This window comes from Macaca thibetana, chromosome 20, assembly GCF_024542745.1.
Source record: "Macaca thibetana thibetana isolate TM-01 chromosome 20, ASM2454274v1, whole genome shotgun sequence".
In the NCBI taxonomy this organism is placed as follows: domain Eukaryota; kingdom Metazoa; phylum Chordata; class Mammalia; order Primates; family Cercopithecidae; genus Macaca; species Macaca thibetana.
Window position 1 is genome coordinate 33,432,098 of NC_065597.1, and position 26,639 is coordinate 33,458,736.

General features: G+C 44.2%; 2 protein-coding genes across 3 annotated transcripts in view; one reads left to right on the forward strand and one right to left on the reverse strand.

Moving 5' to 3' along the window:
- Positions 1-26,639, forward strand: part of CFAP20 (cilia and flagella associated protein 20) — a 309,756-nt gene that overhangs the window by 13,677 nt on the left and 269,440 nt on the right. The gene's annotated exons all lie outside the window — the stretch shown is intronic.
- GINS3 (GINS complex subunit 3) lies at positions 14,127-25,497 on the reverse strand. Of its 2 annotated transcripts, XM_050773108.1 has the most exons (4): positions 24,858-25,497; positions 22,407-22,523; positions 16,948-17,181; positions 14,127-15,762 (listed from the first exon to the last, which is right to left on the reverse strand). In XM_050773108.1, exons 1-4 carry the CDS (start codon positions 25,041-25,043, stop codon positions 15,532-15,534), a joined length of 768 nt encoding a protein of 255 aa, XP_050629065.1. In that variant the 5' UTR covers positions 25,044-25,497; the 3' UTR covers positions 14,127-15,531. The 2 variants fall into 2 exon arrangements, with proteins under 2 accessions (XP_050629065.1, XP_050629064.1); XM_050773107.1 differs by lacking the exon at positions 22,407-22,523.

Genomic DNA, 26,639 nt, shown 5'->3' on the forward strand with positions numbered 1-26,639 from the left:
ACCTGTCTGAAATCCTCACTGTTACTTGTTGATTCCCGATCTCCCCCACTAGCCAGCATTACTCAAGGGATTACCACGTGCAGGACACTGCATTAAGCACTTTACATAGAACCCATTTACTGCGCCTCAAAACCCTACCAGGTGAGTATAATCACGGTTCCTGGTTTGCAGATGAGGAAAATGGGGCGCCGAGTTAAGCACCGTACTCCCATGTCACGTGGCTCCAAAATGGCAAAGCCGGGGTTTGAACCCAGGGCCTCCCAGCCCAGAGCCTGGACCCCTAATTACTAAATGATCCTACCTGAAACTACTGATTTGCTAAAAACTGACTTTTTTTTGAGACAGCGTCTTGCTCTGTCACCCAGACAGGGGTGCGGTGGCGTCATCTCGGCTCACTCTGCCTCCTGGGTTTAAGCCATTCTCGTGCCTCAGCCTCCTGAGTAGTTGGGATTACAAGTGTGAGCCACCATGCCCGCCAGATTTTTGTATTTTTAGTAGAGATAGGATTAGGCCATGTCGGCCAGGCTGGTCTTGAACTCCTGACATCAGGTGATCCACCTTCCTCCCAAAGTGCTGGGATTATAGGCGTGAACCACCATGCCTGGACAAGAAAACAGGCATCTTACTTTTTGAAGATTCAAATTGTCTTGAGGAGCAGCCAATGTCCTGTTCACTCCCGTGCTGGGGAGCAGGACCCCCAGCACCCCCACCTGCGCCAAGCTTTTATTGCCTTTAGTGATTTGGAGCACGTGTCTTGACCTGTTTTTCCCTGGACCTAGGATAAACCAGGCTGTTGTTGACAGAGTTCTGCTTTTTGTTGAAGCTCTCAAAATATCGAATCCATAAGCTTGTTTTCTTTATTTAATTCTCACCAGGGTTCGGCGGTATGAAGGAGAGCCCCTCTGGCTAGCACCGATGGCACTGAAACAGTGGCAGTGCTTCTGGTTGCAAAAAATAGGGGATCAACGCCTATTTGGGTTCTATTTTTATTAAAACCCCATTAGCTTGTTTCTATCGGAGCAATTAAGGTGTCGAGGCCTGATGCTCTGCAGGCACTGTGGAGGAGGCGCTTTCTTGTGAGCAGCTGTTCTCAGGCGGAGAACTTTCTTTTCAAAAGGACCCCTGGGGGCTGAAGTCTCAGGCTTATTCTCAGCCCCGGGTAGGTTTTCTTAGCGGATAATTTGGTAACATCCTCTGCAGCTGGGCTTGAGTTAATGCGGTTGAAGGTCACCTAATTTTCCCCCTTCCTTTTTTTTTCTTTCTTTGCCTGATTTTGTAACTCACAGTCAGTCTAAAGGCTTCTAACCTGCTCCAGCAAATGTTAATTCTGTTCACACCTTGCCAAGTGTGAAATTTCACCCAGCACGGCTGTGCAGACACATTTCTGTTTCTACCCTGGCACCCTGAAATCAGCTAAACCCACCGGAGCGGGGCCCTGTCCTCGTTCCACGCCGGGGTGGGTACAACCCGCTGGCTAGGGTGTGTCCCCACGACACGACTCTGTGCATCTTAACATGCCAGCACACTCTGGAACTTGACAGCTTGCACTTCGCAGGCCATGAATGGAGTGCGTGTTAGGCTCCATCCTCTGTGCTCTGGAGGACTCAGTAGGTCTGGGGTGGGCGCTGGAATCTGTAGTTCTAGCAAATTCACAGGTGGTGCTGATGCAGCTGGTCTGGGGACCACACCTTTGAGAACCACTATTATGGGGTTTATTTATTTATTTATTTTTGAGATGGAGTCTTGCTCTGTCATCCAGGCTGGAGTGCAGTGGCATGATCTGGGCTTACTGCAACCTCCACCGCCTGGGTTCAAGTGAGTCTCCTGCTTCAGCCTCCCCAGTAGCTGGGACTACAGACCATGCCTATTTTTTTGTATTTTCTGTGTAGATAGGTTTTCACCATGTTGGCCAGGCTGGTCTCGAACTTCTGACCTCAAGTGATACACCCATCTTGGCCTCCCAAAGTGCTGGGATTACAGGCATGAGTCACTGTGGCCAGTTCCTATTAGGGACTTTTGCTTAAATGTTATTTTCCCCGGAGGCCCTCCAGTCACACACAACCTGACTTGGAAGGTGGCCCTGCCAACAGCTCTCAGGGCAATCTGTATGGCCCGTCCTGGGCTCACACTTGTGATGATCTAATAATGTCCTCCCACTCCCTGACCGTCAGTTCTACCCCTAGGGCCAGCTCTATCATATTCACCCCTCAAAGGATCTGCTCTCTGCCTCCTCCCCACTCCCTCATCTCCTGTCACTCTTATCCACACCTCTGCCACCCAGGCCTGCTTTTGTTCCTTAAGACAGGCCACCCAAGTCACACACCTCTCATCTTTTCCTGACCTAGGACCTCCTCTCACTGCCTGGAATGATGACCTCCTCTGGGCTTTTCACCCAGCCAGCTCTGCATCTTTCCTCAGAGAGCCCCTCTTTGGACTTACTATTTAAATAAGGTCCCCGAAAACTGGGCAAAGTGGCTCACACCTGTAATCCCAACACTTTGGAAGGCTAATGTGGGATGATTGCTTGAAGCCAGGAGTTCTACCAGCCTGGGCAATGTAGTGAGACTTCATCTCTATAAAAATTAAGAATAAGAAAAATTAGCCAGATACAGTGGCACACACCTGTAGTACTAGCTGCTTGGGAGGCTGGGGCGTGGAGATCACTTGAGGCCAGGGGTTCAAAGCTGCAGTGAGCTAGGGTTGTGCCACTGCACTCAAGCCTGAGTGACAGAGCGAGACTCTGTCTTTATTTACACACGCCCTTTAATTCACCTCACAGATCTCATTGCAATCCTGTTTATAGTCTGCCTTGCCCTTTACAGTGTAAACTCCACAGGGCAGGGAGGGTTGACCATTCCGCTCCTGACTTCAGACCCTCACTGGAGGGGCGAATGAATGAGTGAATGAGTGGGATTAATTTCTGCTGTCAGTGAAATTCACAGCAGAAGAAGCCAGAAAACAGCCAAGCCTGCCCTACAGGGACTGGTTGAACTGTGTAGCCTCTGCTGTCTCTTAATCTCCCTTCCTCTGAACCAACCATGAGCCACCCATCACCTGTTTTGAGCAAGGCAGTTGGGGGCGAGGCAGAGAGAAGGAGGCAAGGGAGTTTTTGTAGCAGCCAGAGCTGCTGTGTGATTAGACACATGTAATCAATCCGCAGAGCCACGCGGTGTTCTGCCAACTGAGATACCCAGATTAAACAGACCAAGGGCCCCTGAGGCAAAATGCCATGCAAAATAACTTTTCAAAAATAGCAGCTTGCAATCTCGGGAATGAGCACGGGTTGTCAATGACATGAACGGTGTTTTGAAACAGAAAGAGGAGTCCTGTTTTTACTGCAGATAATGGTTATATGACATAGGCATAGTTGGGCCAATTTTTCCAAAGGAGACACTTAGAAGGGATGGCGAGTCCTATAGAAACGGTGTTGGGAGGACCAGGACTGAAGAGAGAGACGCCTGATAGTGCAGTGGGAAGAGGGGATGGCGAGTCCTATAGAAACGGTGTTGGGAGGACCAGGACTGAAGAGAGAGACGCTTGATAGTGCCAGGAAACTGACCAGAGAAGAGATGACCTGATAGTGCAGTGGGAAGATGGCGAGGAAACGGTGTTGCCCTGAAGAGAGAGACGCCTGCTCTGCCCTGGCCTGCTCTGTTGCTCAGTGCACAGTGGAGCAGAGCAGGGAAGAGCTGGATCTCAGGATCAGCCCGACCTGGGTTCCAGCCCTGGGCCCAGCACTGGTTACTGTGTGACCTTGGGCACACACTTAACCTCACTGTGTCTATTTCTTTCTCTGTAAAATAGGGATAACAATAATTTATCTCTTAGGGTTTTTGTGGAAATTAAATGAGATAATACATATAAAATTAGCAGGGTGTTGTGGCAGGCACCTGTAATCCCAGCTACTCAAGAGGCTGAGGCAGGAAAATCACTAGAACTTGGAAGGTGTAGGTTGCAGTGAGTTGAGATGGAGCCACTGCACTCAAGCCTGGGTGACAAAGCGAGACTCTGTCTCCAAAAAAAAAAAAAAAGAAAGAACACCTGTAAACCAGTAGAACAATGGGCAAAACAAGTAAACAGGCATTTCACAAAAGAGGAAGCATAAATGGCCAATGAATGTATTTTAAAATGTGCAACTCATTAGTACTTAGAAAAATGAAAATCAGAATCACATTTATATATACAAATTTATATATATATATATAATTTTTTTTGAGATAGAGTCTCATTCTGTCACCCAGGCTGCAGTGCAGTAGTATGATTAAGACTCACTTTAGCCTTGACCTACGCTCAAGCAGTCCGCCTGCCTCAGCTTCCCATGTAGCTGGGACCACAGGCACATCCCACTATGCCCGGCTAATTTGTTTTTTTAAGTAAAGATGGGGGTCTTGCTATATTTCCTAGGCTGGTCTCAAGAAATCCTCCCAATTTGGCTTCTCAAAGTAGTGAGAATTTATAGGTGTGAGCCACTGTGCTTGGCCGCAATGAGATATTTTTTATACCCATTAAATTGGCAAAAAAAAAAAAAAAAAATTCTAATAATGGATTTTTTTTTTTTTTTTTTTGAGACAGAGTCTCACTCTGTCGCCCAGGCTGGAGTGCAGTGGCGTGATCTCGGCTCACTGCAAGCTCTGCCTCCCTGGTTCATGCCATTCTCCTGCCTCAGCCTCTGAGTAGCTGGGACTACCGGCGCCTGCCACCACACCCGGCTAATTTTTTGTATTTTTTTAGTAGAGACGGTTCCACCGTGTTAGCCAGGATGGTCTCGATCTCCTGACCTCGTGATCCACCCGCCTCGGCCTCCCAAAGTGCTGGAATTACAGGCATGAGCCACCGTGCCCGGCCAGAAACTCTTGTACACTGTTGATGAGTGAATAAAGTCATGTGATTTGGCAGTAGCGTGTGAAGTAGAGCACTGGCAGACCCTATAAGCCAGCACTTTCACTTGGGTGTTCATCCCAGAGAAATGTGTGCTATGTAAGAATCTGAACAGTGACAATGTTTGTAATAGAAAAAAAGCCTGGAAATGGACCAAATGTCTGCTGATAAGAGAACACTTTCAGAAGTTGTGACATGTTCCCACAATAGAATAATATTCAGCAGTAAAAATGAGCTGCGATGACGTGATTGAAAATTAAAATTGAGTGAAAGAAGCAAGATGCAGCTGACTGCATGCAACAGGAATTTAGTTTTACCAAGTTCGAAAACAAACCAGGCGTGGCGTGGTGGCTCATGCCTGTAATCCAGCACTTTGGGAGGTCAAGGCGGGTGGATCACGAGGTCAGGAGATTGAGACCATCCTGGCTAACACGGTGAAACTCTGTCTCTACTAAAAGAATACAAAAATGAGCCGGGCATGGTGACACACGCCTATAATCCCAGCTACTTGGGAGGCCGAGACAGGAGAATCGCTTGAACTCAGGAGGCAGAGATTGCAGTGAGCTGAGACTGCACCATTGCACTACAGCCTGGGCAACAAGAGTAAAAATCTGTCTCAAAAACAAACCAACCAACCAAAAACCAAAAATCAGGCCGGGCACAGTGGCACATGCCTGTAATCACAGCACTTTGGGAGGCCGAGGCAGGTGGATCATCCGAGATCAGGAGTTTGAGACCAGCCTGGCCAACATGGTGAAATCCCGTCTCTGCGAAAAATACAAAAATTAGCTGGGCATTGTGGCATATGCCTGTAATCCCAGCTACTCGGGAGGCTGAGGCAGGAGAATCACTTGAACCCGGGAGGCAGAGCTTGCAGTGAGCCAAGATCATGCCACTGTATACCAGTCTGTGTGATGGAGCAAGACTCCATTTCAAAACAAAACAAAACAAAAACACCAAAATAATATATTCACTAGATATAAAAACTAAGGAAGTAATAAACATAAAATCCAGGATAGTGATTACTCTGGGGATAGAGGGTGGCAGAGAAACTGTGCAGGAAGCAATGATCATGTTCTCAACTTAAATTAGTGGAAGTTGGTGGGTGTTCATTGTATTACACCACTTCATAACACACAGATATGTTATGTACATTCTTTGGCATGTATCAAATATAAAATAATAAAAAGTGTATATATGCGTGTGTATATATGTGTGTGTGTGTGTCTGTATATATATGTGTGTGTGTATATATATATTTATATATATATTTTTTAAGACCGAGTCTCACTCTGTCACCCAGGCTGGCGTGCAGTGGTGCAGTCTTGGCTCACTGCAACCTCTGCCAGCCAGGTTCAAGCAATTCTCATGCCTAAGCCCCCCAAGTAGCTGGGACTACAGGCGCACGCCACCACACCCAGCTAATTTTTATATTTTTAGTAGAGACAGGGCTTCACCATGTTGGCCAGGCTAGTCTCGAACTCCTGACCTCAGGTGATCCATCTGCCTTGGCCTCCCAAAGTGTTGGGATTACAGGCATGAGGCACCGTGCCTGGCCAAAAAGTATACATATTTTTAACAGCCCCGGAATAGTTCATCCTTCTGGGCCCCTTCGACTCTAGGCTATGATTTCTGAGCCGCTGCATAGCAGCTCCCAGTTTAGGGAGATTTGATAACATCTCCACAGCCTCCACCATGTGGCTACCCTTGTATTAGTTTATTTGATTTTGCAGTGAATGACTGTCAGGAGCTTGAAGACATAACCTCTTTCCTGTGAGGTTTGCTCTGAGACGTGAGTCCCTGAGGGACTGTGCCACATCATATGGATGACATGAGGAGGTGGGTGTGCATGAACTGTAATTAAGCAAAGCAATAGTTTCATCTCCATTTAACTCAGCTGAACACTTTGTTCTTTCTACAGATATGAATACAATAACCTGTGACACATTGTTCTTTTTTTTTTTTTTAATTTGAAGTGGCAGAGGAGCTCTTCAAAATCACAAAGTCTCTTTAATTTTTTTTTTTTTTCAATTAGCCAGGCACAGTGACACATGCCTGTAATCCCAGTGACTCCTGGAGGTTGAGGCAGGAAGATCTCTTGAGGTCAGGAGTTCAAGACCAGCCTGGGTAATATAGCAAGACCCTGTCTCTAAATAAATAAAATAAGCCAGGCGTGGTGGCATGCACCTGTAGTCCCAGCTAGTTGGGAGGCTGAGGTGGGAGGATTGCTTTGTCTATGAAAATTAGAGTCTTTGAAAATGGAATGAGGTTTTAGTTTTTATCGATTTCTTTTGAAAAAATGCCTTCTGGATTTTCAATCCTGGCCATACACAAACGTGATGTGTTATATGGCTCCCCCCCTCCCTAAAAATCTTTGAAATGATCTAGGAATTCAGGCTGTAGGATCCTCTGAAATGTTGATCAAGGTCTGAGCTGGCTCAAAACCTGGGAAAATGCTTCTTGGACTGCTGAACTATTTAAAAAGAAGCATGCTGGCATGGTGGTTCATGCCTGTGGTCCCAGCTACTCAGGAGGCCGAGGCGGGAGAATCGCTTGAACCTGGGAGGCGGAGGTTACAGTACACCGAGATCGTGCCACTGCACTCCAGCCTGGGAAACAGAGTGAGACTCCATCTCAAAAAAAAAAAAAAAAAAGTAAATATCAAAATAAATAAATAAATACATAAAAAGAAGCACATTACTTCATGTTTACCTAGCATCTCAGATAAAGAAATCAGAGTGAACATGAAATGCTAAATTAGAAAACAAGTGTCCTTTGAAACAGTTTTTAAAATGTTCTGCTCCTAAACCAAAGAGATAGCTGAGTGCCAAGTCCTCTCTGTCCTATTAAGATAAGGCTGCTCTCTGGGAACAACCACTGTCATCTCTCTCCTCCATGACTGGCAATGCTGGCTTTTAATACCAGTGTCTGCCTCCAGTCTAACAAGCCTCAAAACAAATCTTAAGCAGACTTTCCTTTCTTCTTCTTCTCCTTTTTTTAAAATTTTTTTATTTTGAGACGAACTCTTCCTCACTCTGCGGCCCAGGCTGGAGTGCAGTGGTGTGATCTCTGTTCACTGCAACCTCTGCCTTTCAGGTTCAAGCAATTCTCGTGACCCAGACTCCCAAGTAGCTGGAACTACAGGCCCACGCCACCACGCCTGGCTAATTTTTGTATTTTTAGTGGACACAGGGTTTCACCATGTTGGCCAGGTTGGTCTCAAACTCCTGACATCAAGTGATCCGCCCACTTCAGCCTCCCAAAGTGCTGGGATTACAGGTGTGAGTCACCGCACCCAGCTACTTTCCCTTCAATGAATGACACTTTCTTATATGTGCCTCATTTATTTGCTGCACTTGAATCTATACTCCTTAGCTACCTGTTTGCTTTCCTGTGTCCAAAGAAAAGAAAATGTCCTCAAGGAAGAATTTTTGTTGTACAAAAGGAGACATACAAGTCATGTGAGAATCAAATACACTTTTTTTTTTTTAAACCTGGAAATAAACTTCCCTCTCAAGGGTGATACAGGAGCAGAAAGCGTTGTAAAGGCTTGAAACTCTGGGGTCTTTCTTCTTTCTTTCTCTCTTCCTTCCTTCCTCCCTTCCCCTTCCTTCCTTCCTTCTTTCCCTCCCTCCTTCCCTCCCTCCCTCCTTCCTTCCTTTCTCTTTCTTTCTTTCTCTTTTCCCTCCCTCCCTCCTTCCCTTCTCTCTCTCTCTCCCTTCCTTCCTTCCTTCCTTCCTTCCTTCCTTCCTTCCTTCCTTCCTTCCTTCCTTCCTTCTTTCTTTCTTTCTTTCTTTTTTCTTTCTTTCTTTCTTTTCCCTCCCTCCCTCCTTCCCTTCTCTCTCTTTCCCTTTCTCTTTTTCTTTCTTTCTTTCCCCTCCCTCCCTCCTTCCCTTCTCTCTCTTTCCCTTTCTCTTTTTCTTTCTTTCTTTCTTTTTCTTTCTTTCTTTCTTTCTCTCTTTTTCTTTTTCCTTTCTTTTTCTTTTTCTTCTTTCTTTCTTCTCTTTCTCTCTTTCTTTTCTTCTTTCTTCTTTCTTTCTTCTTTCCTTTTCTTTCTTTTTTTTTTTTTTTGAGACAGGATCTTACTCCCTTCACTCAGGCTGGAGTTTAGTGGCGCTAACACTGCTCACTGTAGTCTCAACTTCCCCGGGCTCAAGCAGTCCTCCCATCTTAGCCTTCTGAGTAGCTGGAACCACAGGTATGAGCCACCATGCTCAGCTAATTTTTTAGTTTTTATAGAGGCAAGGTCTTACCATGTTGGCCAGGCTGGTCTCAAACACCCAAGTTCAAGCTATCCTCCTGCTGCAGCTTCCCAAAGTGCTGGGATTATAGGCGAGAGCCACCTCGCTCGGCCTGATTTTTTCTTTGTCCTGAGCCACGGGTGGGAGATGTTTGCAGGATGAACTGATTCCATGTGCTCCATTATGAATTCTGAAACACTGGCAGTTCCCAGGCACTATCTTCAGAGCTATGCTGACACTATCATGTTGGTGTAGAAAGCCATGCTTGTTTTAAACTCATTTAGACACAGAGAAAATTAGCTAGAGAGTGCCAGAAGAGAAAGGGGGAGGAAATCAAGTTATTGCTATCAAAGAGAAAGAATGCTAAAAGTTCTAAGTAAAATCAGAGGCCTTTTTCTGTCAGTTGCAAGTACTAGACGAAAAGTAAAAATTTCAATGAAAGGCAAATATTTGACCAGGTACAGTGGCTCATGCCTGTAATCCCAGCATTTTGGGAGGCCGAGGCAGGTGGATCACCTGAGTCCAGGAGTTCAAGACCAGCCTGGCCAAGATGGCGAAACCCCATCTCTACTAAAAATGCTAAAATTAGCCAGGTGTGGTGGCGGACACCTGTAATCCCAGCTACTCAGGAGTCTGAGGCAGGAGAATCACTTCAACCTGGGAGGCAGAGGTTGCAGTGAGCTGAGATTGTGCCATTGCAACTCCAGCCTGGGCAACAGAGCAAGACTCCATCTCAAAAAACTAAATAAAAATAAATTAAATTAAATTAAAAAGAAAGAAAAGCAAATACGCTCTCTCTTCTTGATGTGCTTACCGGTAGTTTAATCCTATGTAAGCTCCAACTGGCCCCAGTGCACCTGCCTCAATGCAATGAAACCTTTCCAATAAGCTGAACTACTGAATTAATGTAGCAAAGAGTCTAATACAGTTTTGCTTTGAAAAATGATTGCCCTCTAAGTGCAATGTGGGACTTTGGATTGGATTCTGAAACAGGAAAAAGACATTTATGGAAAATTTGGTGAAATCTGCTTAAAGCCCATGGTTTAGTTAAAAGTGTAGCAGTGTTAACTTCTTAGTGGTGATAAGTGTACCATGATTATGTAACACATTAGGGAAAGTTGGGTGAAGGATATATGGGAACTCTCTGTCTTACCTTTACAACTGCTCTATAAATCTAAAATTATTTTTAAAATAAAAAGTTTGGCTGCGGGCAGTGGCTCATACCCATAATTCTAGCACTTTGGGAGACCGAGGTGGATGGATCGCTTGAGCTCAGGAGTCTGAGGCCAGCCTGGGCAACATAGCGAGACCCTGTCTCTACTGAAAAAAAAAAAAAAATAGCCGGTATGGTGGTGCATGCCTGTAATTCCAGCTACTCCAGAGGCCGAGGTGGGAGAATCACTTGAGTCTGGGAGTTAGAGGTCAAAGTGAGCTGAAATCGCACCACTGCACTCCAGCTTGGGTGACAGAGCGAGACCCTGCCTCGAGAAAAAAAAAAAAAAAAGTTGAATGAAATGATGCCTACTTTGTTGATTTGACTTGATCTTGAAAAAGCAGATACAGAAAGGAGATCTCTGCTTCTGGGTGTGTCCTCATTTGCAGCTTTCCCCAGACCACAAGGCTGGCAACGGGACAGCGTAGCCCGGTAGGAGAACGCTGCTATGCTAAAGTAAGGTGGCTTGGCAAGCAAGTTGTTTCTGGCTGCACTATGTCTCCTTTGATTAACTAGGCAGAAAAGCAGAAGCTTAAAAAAACAGAACGAGCTCAGACAAAAGCAGGCTGGGCCTGTCACCTATATTAGTCATTTGCTCTCCGGAAAAGAGTGACTCTACATTTTTCCAGACTTGTCCTTGATTCACTGTACATTTTATTTGTTACCATTAAGGATGAGAGATTTACTCCTGCTCATTCAAAAGGATAATATCAAGAGCTAGCAAAACACACACACACACACACACACACACACACACAGAATTAGCAACAGAATTCCAGCTTTCAGATAATTCAAAAGGATAATACAAAAGGATAATATCAAGAGTTAGCAAAACAGAAACACACACACACACGCACACACATACACAGAAACAGATATAGCAACGGAATTCCAGCTTTCAGATACCTTTCCTTAGGTTTAGAACATTTACTTAATTATCTTTTAAACAAATGTTTCTATGTGTATTCAATATTAGAAATTTATCGGCCTGGCACGGTGGCTCACACCTGTAATCCAAGCACTCTGGGACGACAAGGCAGGTGGACTGATTGAGCTCAGGAGTTTGAGACCAGCCTGTACCACATACTGAGACCTCGTCTCTACAAAAAATACAAAAATTAGCCAGGCGTGGTGGCGCATGCCTATAATCTCAGCTACTTGGGGGGCTGAGGTGGGAGGGTTGTTTAAGCCTGGGAGGTCAAGGCGTAAATCACAGCTGCAGTGAGCTGTGATTGGGCCACTGCACTCCAGCTTGGGTAGCAAAGGGAGACCTTGTCTCAAAAATAAAATAAAATGACCTAAAAAGTTGCTTTCACTAGATAAGGAATGTTGAAATTACATTTCTTAGACTAGTTCTTATAGTTGGCCTGGTGCAGTGGCTCATGCCTGTAATCCCAGCACTTTGGGAGGCCGAGGTGGATGGAACACTAGGTCAGGAGATCGAGACCATCCTGGCTAACATGGTGAAACCTCGTCTCTACTAAAAATACAAAAATTAGCTGAGCGTGGTGGCACAGCTTTTCATGAGGCTGAGGCAGGAGAATCGCTTGAACCCGGGAGGCAGAGGTTGCAGTGAGCTGAGATCGCGCCACTGCACTCCAGCCTTGGTGACAGAGCAAGACTCTGTCTCAAAAAAAAAAAAAAAAAAAAAAAAAATTCTTATAGTTAAGCATCTACCTTACATTTTATAGATTTTTCTCCCGAACACAAAAATATCTGCTTTGAGAAATATATATACGGCCTCTGCGGTTATTTTCTTTTGCCAAGGTCAGTTTAAAATATTACATTTTCACATAGACACAATAGTTTCAAGCACAAAGATCAAAAGCTCCCTTGGGGTTTCTTGAAGGATTGGAGGACAGGACAGAACAGACAGACGCAGCGTGGAACTGACTGCTGTTTGAACTTGAGTCACTCAGTGCTTCTGCATGCCAGTTTCACTAGTTCAGACACAGTATTCCAGAAACCTCGGGTTCAGAGGTGCTGAGAGATTAGTGAGAAGCTCTGTAAGATGCTCAGAATTCTTACGGAGAAGGTGGACTTTTTATTTAAAATAAGAAACAAATTATTTCTGCCATGCAAGCAATAAAGACATTCAACATCAGATTAGCAGAGTAAAGATGACTTTTTTTTTTTTTTTTTTTTTTTTGAGACAGATTTCACTGTGTTGGCCAGGCTGGTCTCAAACTCCTGACCTCAAGTTATCCACCTGCCTCGGCCTCCCAAAGTGCTGGGATTACAGGCATGAGCCACCGCACCCGGCTCAAAGATGAGTTTTTAACAAAGTGTGCTGGGATAACTGGGTAGCCTTTATCTCTAAGATGGGAGGGTCTTGAGCAGAGAATCGACAAGATTGGATTTACTTTTTAACAAGAGCACTCTGACTGCTATGGTAAGAGAGTCTGAAGGTGGAGTGGAGGGTGAATGCAGGGACGCAGTTAGGGGGTGACCCCAAAACTCCAGGAAAGAAATGGTAGGGGCCTGGCCCAAGTGACAGCACCGGAGGTGATGTGGAGGTGGCCGGATGCTGCAAATGATTTGATGGTAGACCCAAAAGATCTGGAGAGTGAGAGAAGGAAGGTCAGGGCGGACACAGCGTTTTTGTTCTGAGCAATAGGGAAGGATGGAGTTGTAAAAAATGGAGATGGGAAAGATCAGAGGAGGAGCAGGCCGCGGGGAAGTAGGAACATCAAGCAGGGGACTGGATCCAAGTCTGGAGCTGGAGGGAGCGATCCGAGCTGGAGATAGGAATTTGGGAGCCATCAGTGTGGAGATGGAGAGCCATGGATAGCCCAGAGCCACCCAAATCCAGAAGTCACAAACAGCAGGAGACAGAGCCTTGCCCCACTCCTCCTGGCAGCCCACATTGTCCCTGGGAAAAACCTGCATATACTGAGGTCTTCTATCTATAAGGCCACAGTTATGTGGGAACAGAGTGCTTCAGGGGAAAGGGCACACATTTACTCCGTGGAGTTTGAGAGCAATTTGGTATTTGAGTCCATTTGTGTTTTTTTTTTTTTTTTTTTTTTTTTTGAGACGGAGTCTCGCTCTGTCGCCCAGGCTGGAGTGCAGTGGCGCCATCTCTGCTCACTGCAACCTCCGCCTCCCGGGTTCACGCCATTCTCCTGCCTCAGCCTCCCGAGTAGCTGGAACTACAGGCGCCGCCACCACGCCCGACTAATTTTTTGTGTTTTCCGTAGAGACGGGGTTTCACCGTGTTAGCCAGGATGGTCTCGATCTCCTGACCTCGTGATCTGCCCACCTCGGCCTCCCAAAGTGCTGGGATTACAAGCGTGAGCCACCGCGCCCGGCCTTTTTTTTTTTTTTTTTTCTTAAATTAACCTCTTGAAGAGAACAAATAAAAATCCAAACGACTGACTGGAGGGCTGCTGGGGAGAGGGGTAGTCCGACAGGCCTGAAGGCAGATCTGTAAGTGAAAATGGGTTCAGAAGCTACGTGTAATATAATCTGTTCGAAATGTAAAATAGGGGCTAAATTTTGGAAATGAATACCTACATATTCCTGACACATGGCCCCCGAGGAATTTCTTTTTTTTAGGAAGTAGGAAAAAACGGCAGCAGACTTAGGGTTGACTTTAAATATAAAGCTATGTGTGAAAAGAATGATGCCAAAAGTTAAATAATATGCTTTTCTCGCTCTATGAATGGTTTCTGGGGCCCTGGCTATATATAAATGCTGCGGTAGTAATAGAAATCTCATCTTCCTAGGACACAGCACCCTCCTACAGAGAATGTACCTCCTATTTATGTGTACCACACAAGCAAAAGAGCATCTGCTAAAACATGGATTTATTTGTGCATTACTGTCAAATATGATCAAAGACAAAATTCTGATAGCTTTGATGATTATCTGTAGTACTAGTGACAGAAAGAGTACTTGTACAGAACATATTCATGTACAAAGTCCATCATTTATTTAGCACTAAAATCAAATTATAAAAACATCAATTCCATCTTAAAATAGGCATTTTAAAAGCATTGCTGTGGTTCTAAGTTTGCATCAAGACAATCTAAGTTTGCATCTACACAATCTGGATACCCAAATCCCTCTATAATTTCCAATGACAAAGACAATTTTTGCTAGTTGTGGAGTGTCAGAGGGGAAGCAGTGAAGCCCTGCGAACGGTCTAATGGGCCCAGGTAATGCTGTTTCTTTCTCAACTTGAGGTTGCATCCTTGATCTTCAGGAAAAGAGATTTGTGCTTGCTTAACCAGGTTCCAGTAAATGGTCCGGGATCTTCTATGCAGTAAGGTTGCAACATTTACTGAAGAGGAAAGAAAAGCACAAGGGAGCCTTCTTGCTCTCTTACACTTGCAATGTTAGGTTTCGAAAACAGGGCCCTTCACAGTCAGCAACCAAGTCCTGACTTCTGGATGTAATGCAGGCTGGTTAACACCCCTTAATAACTACTTTGCAATTCCAAATAACTCCCTGACAGCTTTTCTAGACAGGGAGTGGAAGAAGTGTGCGGGTGCTCTTGGGCTCTCTGAGGCAAAAATAAGCTGTTTAACCATTTCCCTTCCGGGCTGACTGCTGAGTTACGCAGATTCCAGTTCATTAAGCCCTGAGTATAGAGTATGAGGCCAATATCTTTTCTTTAGTAAAAGCCATGCTATTCGTCTGCCTTTCTCTTTTCCTCCTTTATCTGGGCGACTGTTTTTGGAAACTGGGGTAACTCCCTGCAGGCAGGCAGCAGGAGCTATTTAGTCAGGCCAGCATGGTGGGGTACATGAGGAAGATGAGGCAAATAAGATCGAGAGAACATTTTGTGACCAGGCGAAGATGACCCAGTTTGTACCTGTGCTTTGTGGCTAGTGAAACTGTACATCTGGAGCTGTCCAAACTCCCAGATACAAGGAAGCCCAGTCTCAAGTCTACTGTGATATATTATATGGCAGTGATTCTTATTTAGGAAGGACTTTGATTTCTCCTTGGCCGTGGGTTTTTGGGTTAAAGGGCCTGGCTGTGGGTCAGCAGGGTGGGACAGTCCTGGAAGACTCACAGAGCCAGGGACACCCACATCCTCCAGCATGTCCAGTTCCCTATAATTCCCTATGGCCACAGGGAATAAGCCACGAAATGGGACAAGATTCTGGTTCTGTACAAGGTCAGCCAGCTCCGATCAAGGACACATGGAGGGATACGTCTACAAGGAGCCATTGTGTGTTCTTCCGGCCTTCAGTCTTCCATATCAGTGAATTTTCTCTTCTTGTAATTCTGAACGAGGTTGGAAGCTGTGATCTGAGAAGCCTGCCCCTTCTCCCAACACTGAAAGTCATTCAGTCCTTTCTGCCCTGTTTGAAATAAGCCCCTCTCCATCTCGTCTAGCCTGGCTACCAGGGCTGAAGTGTCTTCGTTGTAAGCATTCTGTGAGGAGTCCATGATGCGGCGAAAACGTCCAATAAAAGTCTGGAAAACAAGGGAGTATGAGAAGTCAGGGTTGACCTCACACCCCACAAAGTCATATCCATTTTTATCTCAGAACATTTAAATGGCATGAAAAGAAAGAATGATGTGTAGGACTCAGAAGGAGGTCTGAATTCCCTCTAGCACCCAAGTAAGTTATTGCACATTGCCAAGCCTCGATTTCCTCATCTGTGAAGTGGATTGTTATGAAAATCCAGTAAGTTGTTAAGAAAACCAATGAATACATGTAAAGCACCTAGCAAATGGGTAGCACGCAGCAAGCTTCCTGAGAAACTTTTGTCATTATTAGCATTGTCATTATTAGCATTGTCATTAGTCATTAGTAGCAAATGCTTCTGTCCCAAGAGACAGAAATGATGGTTTCTTCTAACAGTAACAGAATAAAAAATAATTATGAAAAATTAAAATAAGGTTATACCATAAAGGATGGGAACAGATGTATAACATTGTTTTGTCCTGGAAAAGCAATAACAATATAAGTTATTGTTTATTACACGGTGTTATATACTTTTACCACAACTCTATAATTTTGGCACTATTATCATCTCCATCAATTCTTACAGGTGAATTGATGTCTAGAGAGGTCAAGTAGCTTGACCAAGTCATATTGCTAGTTCATGGCAGGGCCAAGCCCTAACCCCAGAACAAAGGAAGGAAACAAATAACCCAGTAACTCTTGTATTTCCAACAGGAACCCTCAGACCAGGCCTGGAACTGTGTATCTAAGTGCCTGTCATCTGTAATGCACCATCACCCTTTTTTTGTCTTTTTTCTTTTTAATAGAGATGGGATCTCACTATATTGCCCAGGTTGGTCTTGAACTCCTGGGCTCAGTGATCCTCCCGCCTTGGCCTCCCAAAGTGCTGGGATTACAGGCGTGAGCCACCACACCTGGCCATCATCACCCTTTTCTCATTTCCTAGAGTTCCTGCTGGCCTCAACTTGTAGCAAGCAAATATGAGTAGTAGCAGACAAGTCATATTAAAACAAAGTGTGTGTGTATGTGTATATCTATAATATATAATGGGAAGACAGTGTAACTGTAGGCTGACCTGGAATAATAACAAACTAAATTTACAAGTCATACACTGTCCTGGGTAAAAGTAGTATCTGGGGCTGGCTCCTGAGACAGGTGCAGCACCAAAGGTTTTCACACCCATTACTTGCCTGCAGCAGAGACTGGGAAATGTCTGCATTCTCGGGACTGTCAAAATGCAGGAGTTGGGAGCCAAAACCGTAGAAATGGGGCCCCATTTTGTGGAGGTCCACCACATTGGCATCCGCACTGAACACCGTCCTCCAGCCCTCCTGGTAGATCTTGGGGAGTTCCACAGAAAGGATCCGTCGCTTGTTGTCAAAAAGTCCTTTTGCCAGCCACAAGGGGAGTTCAAGCTTGGAACCCTGCAGCATGCATGAATGTAGATTTTAAAAACAGACAAATAACATAGGAAATGTGTGTGACGGAAAGGAAATACACATCACCTGAGCAATACTGCCTTTTCTCTCTGGGGGAGTGGCCGTCAAGCACAGAAGACCTGGTTGTGACTTGAAGCAATGAAGTGCGTGGTTATGTGATGATGGAATGGAGAGAGAAAATGGACTTACACAACAAAAACACGGTGGAGAACAAAAATGTAGGATAAGAGAGAGTCTTCTAACTAACACAAATAAAAACTGTCCAATTGTAGACACTTCAGAACTACAGTAAACATTTCCTTTTTCTTTGAATATTCAATATTTATTCTAAATATCCACTTGCCGAGTGCCTGCTATGTGCTAAGCACCCTATTGGGTGCTAGGGGTCAGAAAGAAGTATAGGATCAACCTGAGCTGGGGTGGCAGCCCCTTCCCATTCCACATCACAGCTTCAGAGATGACAGAACACATGTCTCTAGTTTTTAAAGCCTCAACAGAATTAGAAAACAAGATGAGGTGGTCATGACAGACCAGAAATTAAGAGTCATAAATCTCCAAAAAATCAAAGGCAAACAACTGGATTGAGTGAAGCAGTAAAAGCCAAACACTCTCACAAGAGAGAACTGTTGCAAAAAGATGGGAACAGCTTTGTGGGAGTGGAAGCAGAGCTTTTGGCAAACTGCACAGGACTAGACAGACCAACATTGAGTTCAAGGCTGCCAGCACCACCAGGACATAAGGGCCTAAGATCTGAGAAAGAAGTGACGGATGTAAGCCCTCTATTTGACACCGAATAGCAGAGAAATTAGGCGCCGACTTTAAGATAAATTTAAAAATCAAATGGAAATTCCAGAACTGAAAAATATAATAATTGAACCTAAGAAGTCAATAGATTAAATCAAATTTAACATGTTTACTGGACTGGATATGGATGAAGAGAGGACTGTAAATGGGAGAAAAGGTCAAGAGAAAATATTCAGACTAAAGCATCTAGAGAAAAAACAGAGAAGAGCCTAAGAGATGTATGAAATAAGGTATAGAAGAAAGAAAAACTTCAACATGCATGTATTTTAATGGGGAGGAGGGATAGACTGACGCAAAATAAACGTCTGAAGAGATAATAGCTATACATTATTCAAAATTAAAAAAAGATATCAAACCACAGATTCAAGGAACATTATGAATAACAAGTATTAATAGAATAAATACTAATAAAATCACAACTAGGCATATATTACCTGAATTGTGAGACCAAAGACAGAGAAAATCTTAAAAAGAGCTGTAGATGGGAGTGAGGAATACATTGCCTTTAAAGAAGGAACATTAAGAGTTAAAGCCAACTTCTTAGCCGAGCGCGATGGCTCATGCCTGTAATCCCAACACTTTGGGAGGCCGAGGCAGGCAAATCACCTGAGCTCAGGAGTTCATGCCTGACCAACATGGTGAAACCCTGTTTCTACTAAAAATACAAAAATTAGCCAGGCATAGTGGTGGGCGCCTGTAATCCTAGCTACTTGGGAGGCTGAGGCAGGAGGCTCACTTGAACCTGGGAGGTGGAGGTTGCAGTGAGCCGAGATCATACCATTCCACTCCAGCCTGGGCGACAGAGACTCCATCTCAAAAAAAAGAAAAAAAGCCAACTTCTTAACGGAAACTATGGAAGCCACAAAACAATGGAAATGGATTTTTTTAATGTGCTAAAAGAAAATAACTGCGAGTGTAAAATCTTATACCCAGTGTAAATATTCTTTAAAAGTAAAGGTGAAATAAAGGCATTTCCATAGAGAAAGTATGCAGAAAAGAGTTAATACAGTAGGCCTGAGACTGCTATCTTAGCAAGGCCTGCTTGTAAGGTTGGCCCTTGGTTGGTATCTGGGAACTTGGATTTCAGAAGAGGGATTCTCACCCGTCCCAGAACCAATGAGAGTGTGCCTGAACTGTTTGTGGAAACAATGTGATTCATGTTGAACAACTGCTTTGCCTCTGGAAGTCTGAATTTTGGTCTGTGCTGGACAGAAAGTGCCACATGAACAGCCTCCAATAAAACCCTGGGGACTGAGTCTGTAACAAGCTTCCCTGGTAGACAGTATTTCACACATTTTATCAGAATTCAAATTACTGGAGAATTTAAGTGTGTCCTGTGTGACTCCACTAGGAGAGGACTCTTGGAAGCTTGTGCCTGGTCTCCTCCAGACTTTACTCCATGCAACCTTTCCCTCTGCTGATTTTGCTTTATATCCTTTTGATGTAATAAATCTTAACCATGAGTGTGACTATATGCTGAGTCCTTTGAGTCTCCTTAGTGAATCATGAAATCTGGGTTGGTTCTGGGGATCTGTGACACTGACAGAAACTGAGAATTATCACCAGAAGATCCAGAGTAAGGGAATTCTGAAGAGAGAATGAAAATGATTCCAGAAAGAACTATGGAAATGCAAAAAGAAAAAAAGAGTAATGAAAAGAATATGTAAGTGGATATATAATAATAATGTTTTATAGGGTTTTCAATGAGTCAAATTAGAATACATCATGATTAACACAAGTGACAAAATGGGTTTAAGTGTTCTAAGATTCTAGTCATTTCTGTGAAGTGGTGAAAGTAGTAACTTATATAACATTCTTTTTAGTCAAAAATGATTGTGTAATATATTTAAGGTAGCCACTAAAATAAAAGAAGAATAAATAACTAAATAAACTAATAAAAAGGTAAATGAATAGCAAAATAAATTTGATTAATGCAAAAGAAGTCAAGAAAGGATAGAAAAAGAAAGCTAAAACAGATGGGACATAAGAAAAAAGTAGGAAGGTAAAAATGAACACAAATATGTCAATATTAAATTAAATGTAAATGGATTAAATATACTAATTAAAAATCAGCACACTGAATAAAAAACAAAACCCATCTACATGCTGCTTAAAAAGAGACATACCTTAAATATGAAGACACAGAAAAATTAAAAATAGGATGAAAAAATGTCATGTAAACACTAATCAAAAGACAGGAACATTACTAGAGATAAGAGGGGCATGTGACAACAATAAAAGGGTCATTATATCTACTAGAAAATTAATATTTGTCTAAATTAACAGAAGTAAAAGGATAAACAGACAAATCCATAATCATAGTGAGAGACTTTTAACATTTTTTTAATAAATTTTTTTTTTTTTTTTAAGAGATGGGGTCTTGTTCTGTCACCTAGGCTGGAGTGCAATGGTCTTCTAGGCTCAAATAATCCTCCTGCCTCAGTCTCCTGAGTAGGTGGGACTATAGGCATGTGCCACCACACTCAGCTAATTTTTCAATTTTTCCTAGAGAGAGGGTCCTGCTATGTTGCCTAGGCTGATCTCAAACTCCTGGCCTCAAGTGATCCTCCCACCTCCACCTCCCAAAGTGCTAGGGTTACAGGCAGGAGCCACTGTGCCTGGTCCACATGTTTTTCAGCATAAAAAAAAAAAATAGAAAAAAAAATCACAAGGATAGAGAATATCTCAACAAAACAATTAACAAATGAGCTAATTCACACACACAGATTATTTATTGGACACCATGACTTCACACAGACATCTTTTCAAGTCCACACAGAATGTTTAAATTGGTCTTATGCTTTGCCATAGAGCAAGTCTTAGCAACTTTCAAAAGACTGAAATCATGCAGACTATGTTTTCTGGCCACAGTGGAATCAAGCTAGAAATAAAAACAAAAATGGTAAATGACCAAATCTCAAAATGTTTGAAATTAAGCACTAGTCTTCTAAATACCTATGGGTCAAAAAAGAAATCACAATAGAAATTAAACAGTTTTTTAAAATTTTTATTTATTTTTTTGAGATATTATCTTGCTCCGTCACCTAGGCTGGGATGCAGTGGTGTGATCATGGCTCACTGCAGTACTGACCCTCCAAGGCTTAACTGGTCCTCTTGCCTCAGCCTCCTGAGTAGCTGGGACCACAGGTGTGTGCTACCATGCCTGGCTTTTTTTATTTTTATTTTTTGTAGAGATGGGGACTCACTATGTTGCCCAGGCTGGTCTCGAACTCCTGGGCTCAAGTGATCCTCCCGCCTCCACCTCCCAGTGTTGGGTTTATAGGTGTGAGCCACCGTGCCTGGCCTAAAAAGTATTTTTAGTTCATTGATAATGAAAATATAACACATCAAAACTTATGAAATGCAATTAAAGTTGTACTTAAAAGAAATGTATCGCTATGAATGTATAAAAGAAGATTGAAAAATTAATGACCTAAGTTTCCATCTCAAAATGTGGGGGTGTGTGTGGGAGGAAATAATAGAAAATTAAACCCAAATAAAGTAGACAGAAAGAACTAATTAAGAACTTTTTTTTTTTTTTTTTTTTTTTTTTTTGAGACGGAGTCTTGCTGTGTCGCCCAGGCTGGAGTGCAGTGGCCGGATCTCAGCTCATTGCAAGCTCCGCCTCCCGGGTTTTTACGCCATTCTCCTTCCTCAGCCTCCCGAGTAGCTGGGACTACAGGCGCCCACCACCTCGCCCAGCTAGTTTTTTGTATTTTTTAGTAGAGACGGGGTTTCACCGTGTTAGCCAGGATGGTCTCGAACTCCTGACGTCGTGATCCGCCCGTCTCGGCCTCCCAAAGTGCTGGGATTACAGGCTTGAGCCACCGCGCCCGGCCACTAATTAAGAACTTAATGACCTAAAATAAAGTACAAAAGAGAAAACAGAGTCCTAAGTTAGTTCTTTTAAAAGAATAAAAACATTGATAGACTCCTGGCAAGGGTAATCAAGAAAAGGAGGACACAACTTATTGATATTAAAAATAAAAATAAGGGCACCACTATAATCTTACTGACATTAAAAAGATAGTAAAGGGAATTCTGAACATTGTACTGATACCACTGAAAATTTAGACCAAAAAAAAAGAAAAAGATACAAAAATTAGCTGGGCGGCCGGGAGTGGTGGCTCAAGCCTGTAATCCCAGCACTTTGGGAGGCCGAGATGGGCGGATCACGAGGTCAGGAGATCGAGACCATCCTGGCTAACACGGTGAAACCCTGTCTCTACTAAAAAATACAAAAAACTACCCAGCTACTCGGGAGGCTGAGGCAGGAGAATGGCATAAACCTGGGAGGCGGAGCTTGCAGTGAGCTGAGATCTGGTCACTGCACTCCAGCCTGGGTGATAGAGTGAGACTCCGTCTCAAAAAAAAAAAAAAAATTAGCTGGGCACAGTGGCATGCGCCTGCAATCCCAGCCACATAGGTGGCTGAGGTGTGACGATCACTTGAGCCTGGGAGGTCAAGGCTGCAGTGAACCATGTCACACCACTGCACTCCAGCCTAGGCAACAGAGCAAGACCCTGTCTCAAAAAAAAAAAAAGTAAAATGGTCAAATTTTTAGTTAAAAACCAATATACCAAAATGAACACAAGAAGAAATAAAGTCTGAATAATCCTATAAACGAAATTAAATGTCATACAAACCTTCCTACACAAATCTCCCATGCAGAAGGATTCTAAAGTATTAATGGAGACACTCTGCACTCAAAGAAGTGGAACATGACTCCCTCCTCCTTCAGTGAGTGATAATGACTTCCGTCCAAAGAGTACAGTATGAAAACGTGGAGCAACCTCATGAACATTACCTCTGCCAAGGTTCAAATGAAAAGTAAAAAGTCCTGTTGATAGTAGGCACCCTTAACATGTGATGAAAATGGCACTTTGCCTGCCTCTGTGGTCTTCCTCCCTAAAGCTGATAACCAAGTCTAATCCTGAGAAAAAAGAATAAAAACAAAAACAAAGGAGGCTGGGCGAGGTGGCTCACACCTGTAATCCCAGCACTTTGGGAGGCTGAGGTGGGTGGATCACTTGAAGTCAGGAGTTCCAGACCAGCTTGGGCAACCTGGTGAAACCCTGGCTCTACTAAAAATACAAAAATTAGCTGGGTGTGATGGTGGGCACCTGTAATCCCAGCTACTTGGGAGGCTGAGGCAGGAGAATCGCTTGAACCCAGGAGGTGGAAGAGGCTGCAGTGAGCTGAGATTATGCCACTGTACTCCAGCCTGGATGACAGGGCAACTCTGTCAAAAAACCAAAAAACTAAAAACAAAAACAAAACTACCCCCAAAACCAAAGATTTCCAATTGAGGAACATTTTACAAAATACCTGACCACCACTCCACAAAACCGTCAAGGTCATTAGAACAAGGAGGTCTGATTAACTGTCAGGAGGCTAAGGAAACATGTCTACTAAATGCAATGTGGTATCCTAGGTGGAATCCTGAAACAGAAAAAGGACATTAACTAAAAACTAAGGAAATATGAATAAAGTATGGGCAGCATAGAGCCATGTTTACCAGTGTGTATGGGAACGAAATCCTCATTTGCTAGGATACAAAGTCAACAGATAATGTATACATCCAAAAAACAACAACAACAACAAAAAACAACCCAACAAGGTAAGTTTAAGAATATTATTTAGAAATACGGAGATGAATCTTAAGACACCACTAAAAAAGGTACATGAGCCCTGTGGACTTGGAAGGGGAAGTGGGAAAAGCAAGGCAGGGCCTGTTATTTTTTCTTATAAATCTTTTGGTACTATTTGACTCGAGATGGAGTCTCGCTCTGTAGCCAGGCTGGAGTGCAGTGGCACAATTTCAGCTCACTGAAAACTCCGCCTCCTGGGTTCAAGCAATTCTCCTGCCTCAGCCTCCGAGTAGCTGGGACTACAGGCGCACGCCACCACAGTCAGCTAAGTTTTGTATTTTTAGTAGAGATGGGGTTTCACCACGTTGGCCAGCATGGTCTTGATCTCTTGACCTCGTGATCCGCCAGCCTCGGCCTCCCAAAGTGCTGGGATTAAAGGAGTGAGCCACCGCGCCCGGCCTATTTGACTTTTAAAACGTTGGTTATGTATTACTTTGATAAAAATTAACTTGAAACAGACCAAACAAAAAACATTGTTCTAAACAAAACAGGTGAAACAGGAAATCCAACATAATCATTACAAGCCCTGTTCCTGGGACAGTTTTATATTTGAAGCCATACAACCTTTGGTTCCGAATCCCAGCTCACCACTAACTGAAGCTCCTGGCCAAGTCAGCTCACCACTAACTGAAGCTCCTGGCCAAGTGACCCAACGTTTCTGGCTGTTCAATTAAAGGGAAAAGCTTACTCCCCACACCCATCCATGCTGGCACTAAGTAAGCCCTCAGTAAGTGGGTGCTGATCCTGTCATCATCATGCAGGCATGAATCTAGCAACTTGGGGTTCCCACTTATCACATGCTCTTACAGAGCCCAAAGCTGTTTTAAGGCAAACATAATCAGAACTCTAATTCTGAAGTGTTCAGCTGGAGCCAATCTTCAAGCATTCAACACACGTTGCAGGGGGTAGGGGGAAGACACTAACGAATTTGGACAGTTTCAAAAATGAAATCAATGTTGGAGGCGCTTGGCGACCTATGATAAGTGTAGTTTCACCACAGATGGCGAATAACAAGTCTGGAGACCACCCTGAGCGCGACGAGACCCCCGCGGAGTTCCCAGGAAGAAGTCGTTAGCGCCTTCGGCCCTGGCTCCACGAAAACTACAAATCCCAGGGGGCAGCGCGCCCCAACGCGGCGTCCCAGGGCCGCGAGGCCCGCCGGGAGCTGAAGTCTTTCCGGGCGGGACCCCGCACCCAAAGGCTCACCTGTGGGACGGCGTTGTCAGTCTCGGCGCCTGCGCTCCGCTCCAGGAAGAAAGCGCCTAGGCGAGGCATGGCGGTCTCCGTGCGCACCGGCAGCTTCTCGTGGGACATCAGGATGTCGTCCAAAGAAAGAAAGTTCTCTTCAGGCCCCAGGGCACCCGACTCCACTCGGAAATAAGCCTCCGACATGGCGGCCACTTGAGCTTCTCCGCTTCCACTCGCGTGATTCGGAGGAGCCTCAGGGAGTTAGGGGTGTAGAAGACGGGGAGGCGGACACTGGGCAGGATGGTTGGGGTCAGGAAAGTGGATTGAAACTCGTTTCCCGCGCCCGGGGACGCGTCAGACAGGAGCAGTCGATTCGGGCGGTACCGCCCAGGCAGAAGCAATCGACCAAGTCTGCAGATTTAGAGCAGTGGGACGCAGCAGGGGAGCGGTAGGTGGGGGCGCCGGAAGTTCTCTTCCCTCCGCTAGTTGCCCAGTAGGGGAACATTACGAAGAAGCTGGAACGCTCGTTGAGCTCCTGGACCCATTTGTACTGGACTGTGTTCATGTGATCCTTAAATATTTATATGAAGTTAAAAACACTTTGCAACACTTTTAGGGGTTTAAAATAAAGGCATCTTGTGCCCGTCGCTCCAGGCCTAAGTCCAGCTCTTTCCTACAGTTTTTTTTCACTATGCAACTCCGTTAATCTTGGTATTTGAAAGAAATGTTAGACAAAAACTTCCAGCACTATCCCCAGCGAGTTATTATAGTCTAGATAATGAACTAGTGTGTTGTATTTGGTTAGTATTTTGGTGGAGGTTGGACGGGGTGGGTATATCTAGTGGAGCACTAGACTGCACATTTGCAAAGGTTGTGAGTGTACTTCAGGGTGTCCTAGCTAATCATCAACTGACAATCTCTTTTTATGGCTCTGAATTTAAATCCCTAAAAATGGAAATCCGATTGGTCCAGTTTATCGATTGGTCCAGGCAGGCCACATGGCCACAGATCGCCAGCCACCCTATAGATGGGGGTGCCTGTGTTGGGTGCGATCGCTATCCAGTGACCAGGGGAAGGACCATGGTCGCATAGTATCAAGTTTGATGGCTGTCCTCAGCCAGGGCTATGGGTGGTAGCAGATTGTTGAGAGATGCGCTACAGAACTTACTTCGTCTAGAAGAGCATTTCTGCGGCTACTGGAGTCGGGAGTAAAGGGTGTGTGGGAAGGGGGGTGTGTATTAATCGTGGATTTTAGTTTCTGTTTTCTGTATTTTATGATGCGTTGACATCTTGGGGCCTTGGGGACCTGGGGAAGAATTGCCCCTCCAGAGTTAGCTAATTCCTAGAGATAGCAAACAACTTGCTTGTGAACACCCCTTTCATATACAAACCAACCAACCCAAGCCTATATCCCCACACCACCTTTATCCATCTCACACACCAATATTTTCCCTGCCCCAAGTCACTGTAATAAATCACCCCATGGCCAAGTACCAGACAACTAAAATTCACCCCTATATCCCAGATCTCGCCAACATTATTCAAACTATTCCATCCTAAGCTTGCTCAGACTTCCTTTCCCTGCCTCGCCCATTGCTTCCCATGGCAATAAAGGCTCTGGGCTTTCTCCTTGCTCCCTCTACTTCCTCCTTGACCCTAATACTTTCTCGTGTGGTCATAGGCACAGCCCCTTCTCTTGAGAACTATAATAAAACTTTCTTTCTTTTTTATTATTTTTTTAATAATAAAACTTTAAAAGGCATTGGCCACTAATTCATTGATTGTCATCACCCAGTCACC

Excerpts from the sequence above, each read along its gene's own strand:
- GINS3 (XM_050773108.1), bottom strand. The coding sequence starts at position 25,043 with ATGTCGGAGGCTTATTTCCGAGTGGAGTCGGGTGCCCTGGGGCCTGAA. Across the intron at positions 17,182-22,406 it reads CTATGTGGCTGGGATTGCAG|GGTTCCAAGCTTGAACTCCC; the intron begins GCGCATGCCACT and ends TGCATGCTGCAG. Across the intron at positions 15,763-16,947 it reads TTTCCCAGTCTCTGCTGCAG|ACTTTTATTGGACGTTTTCG; the intron begins GCAAGTAATGGG and ends CTTGTTTTCCAG.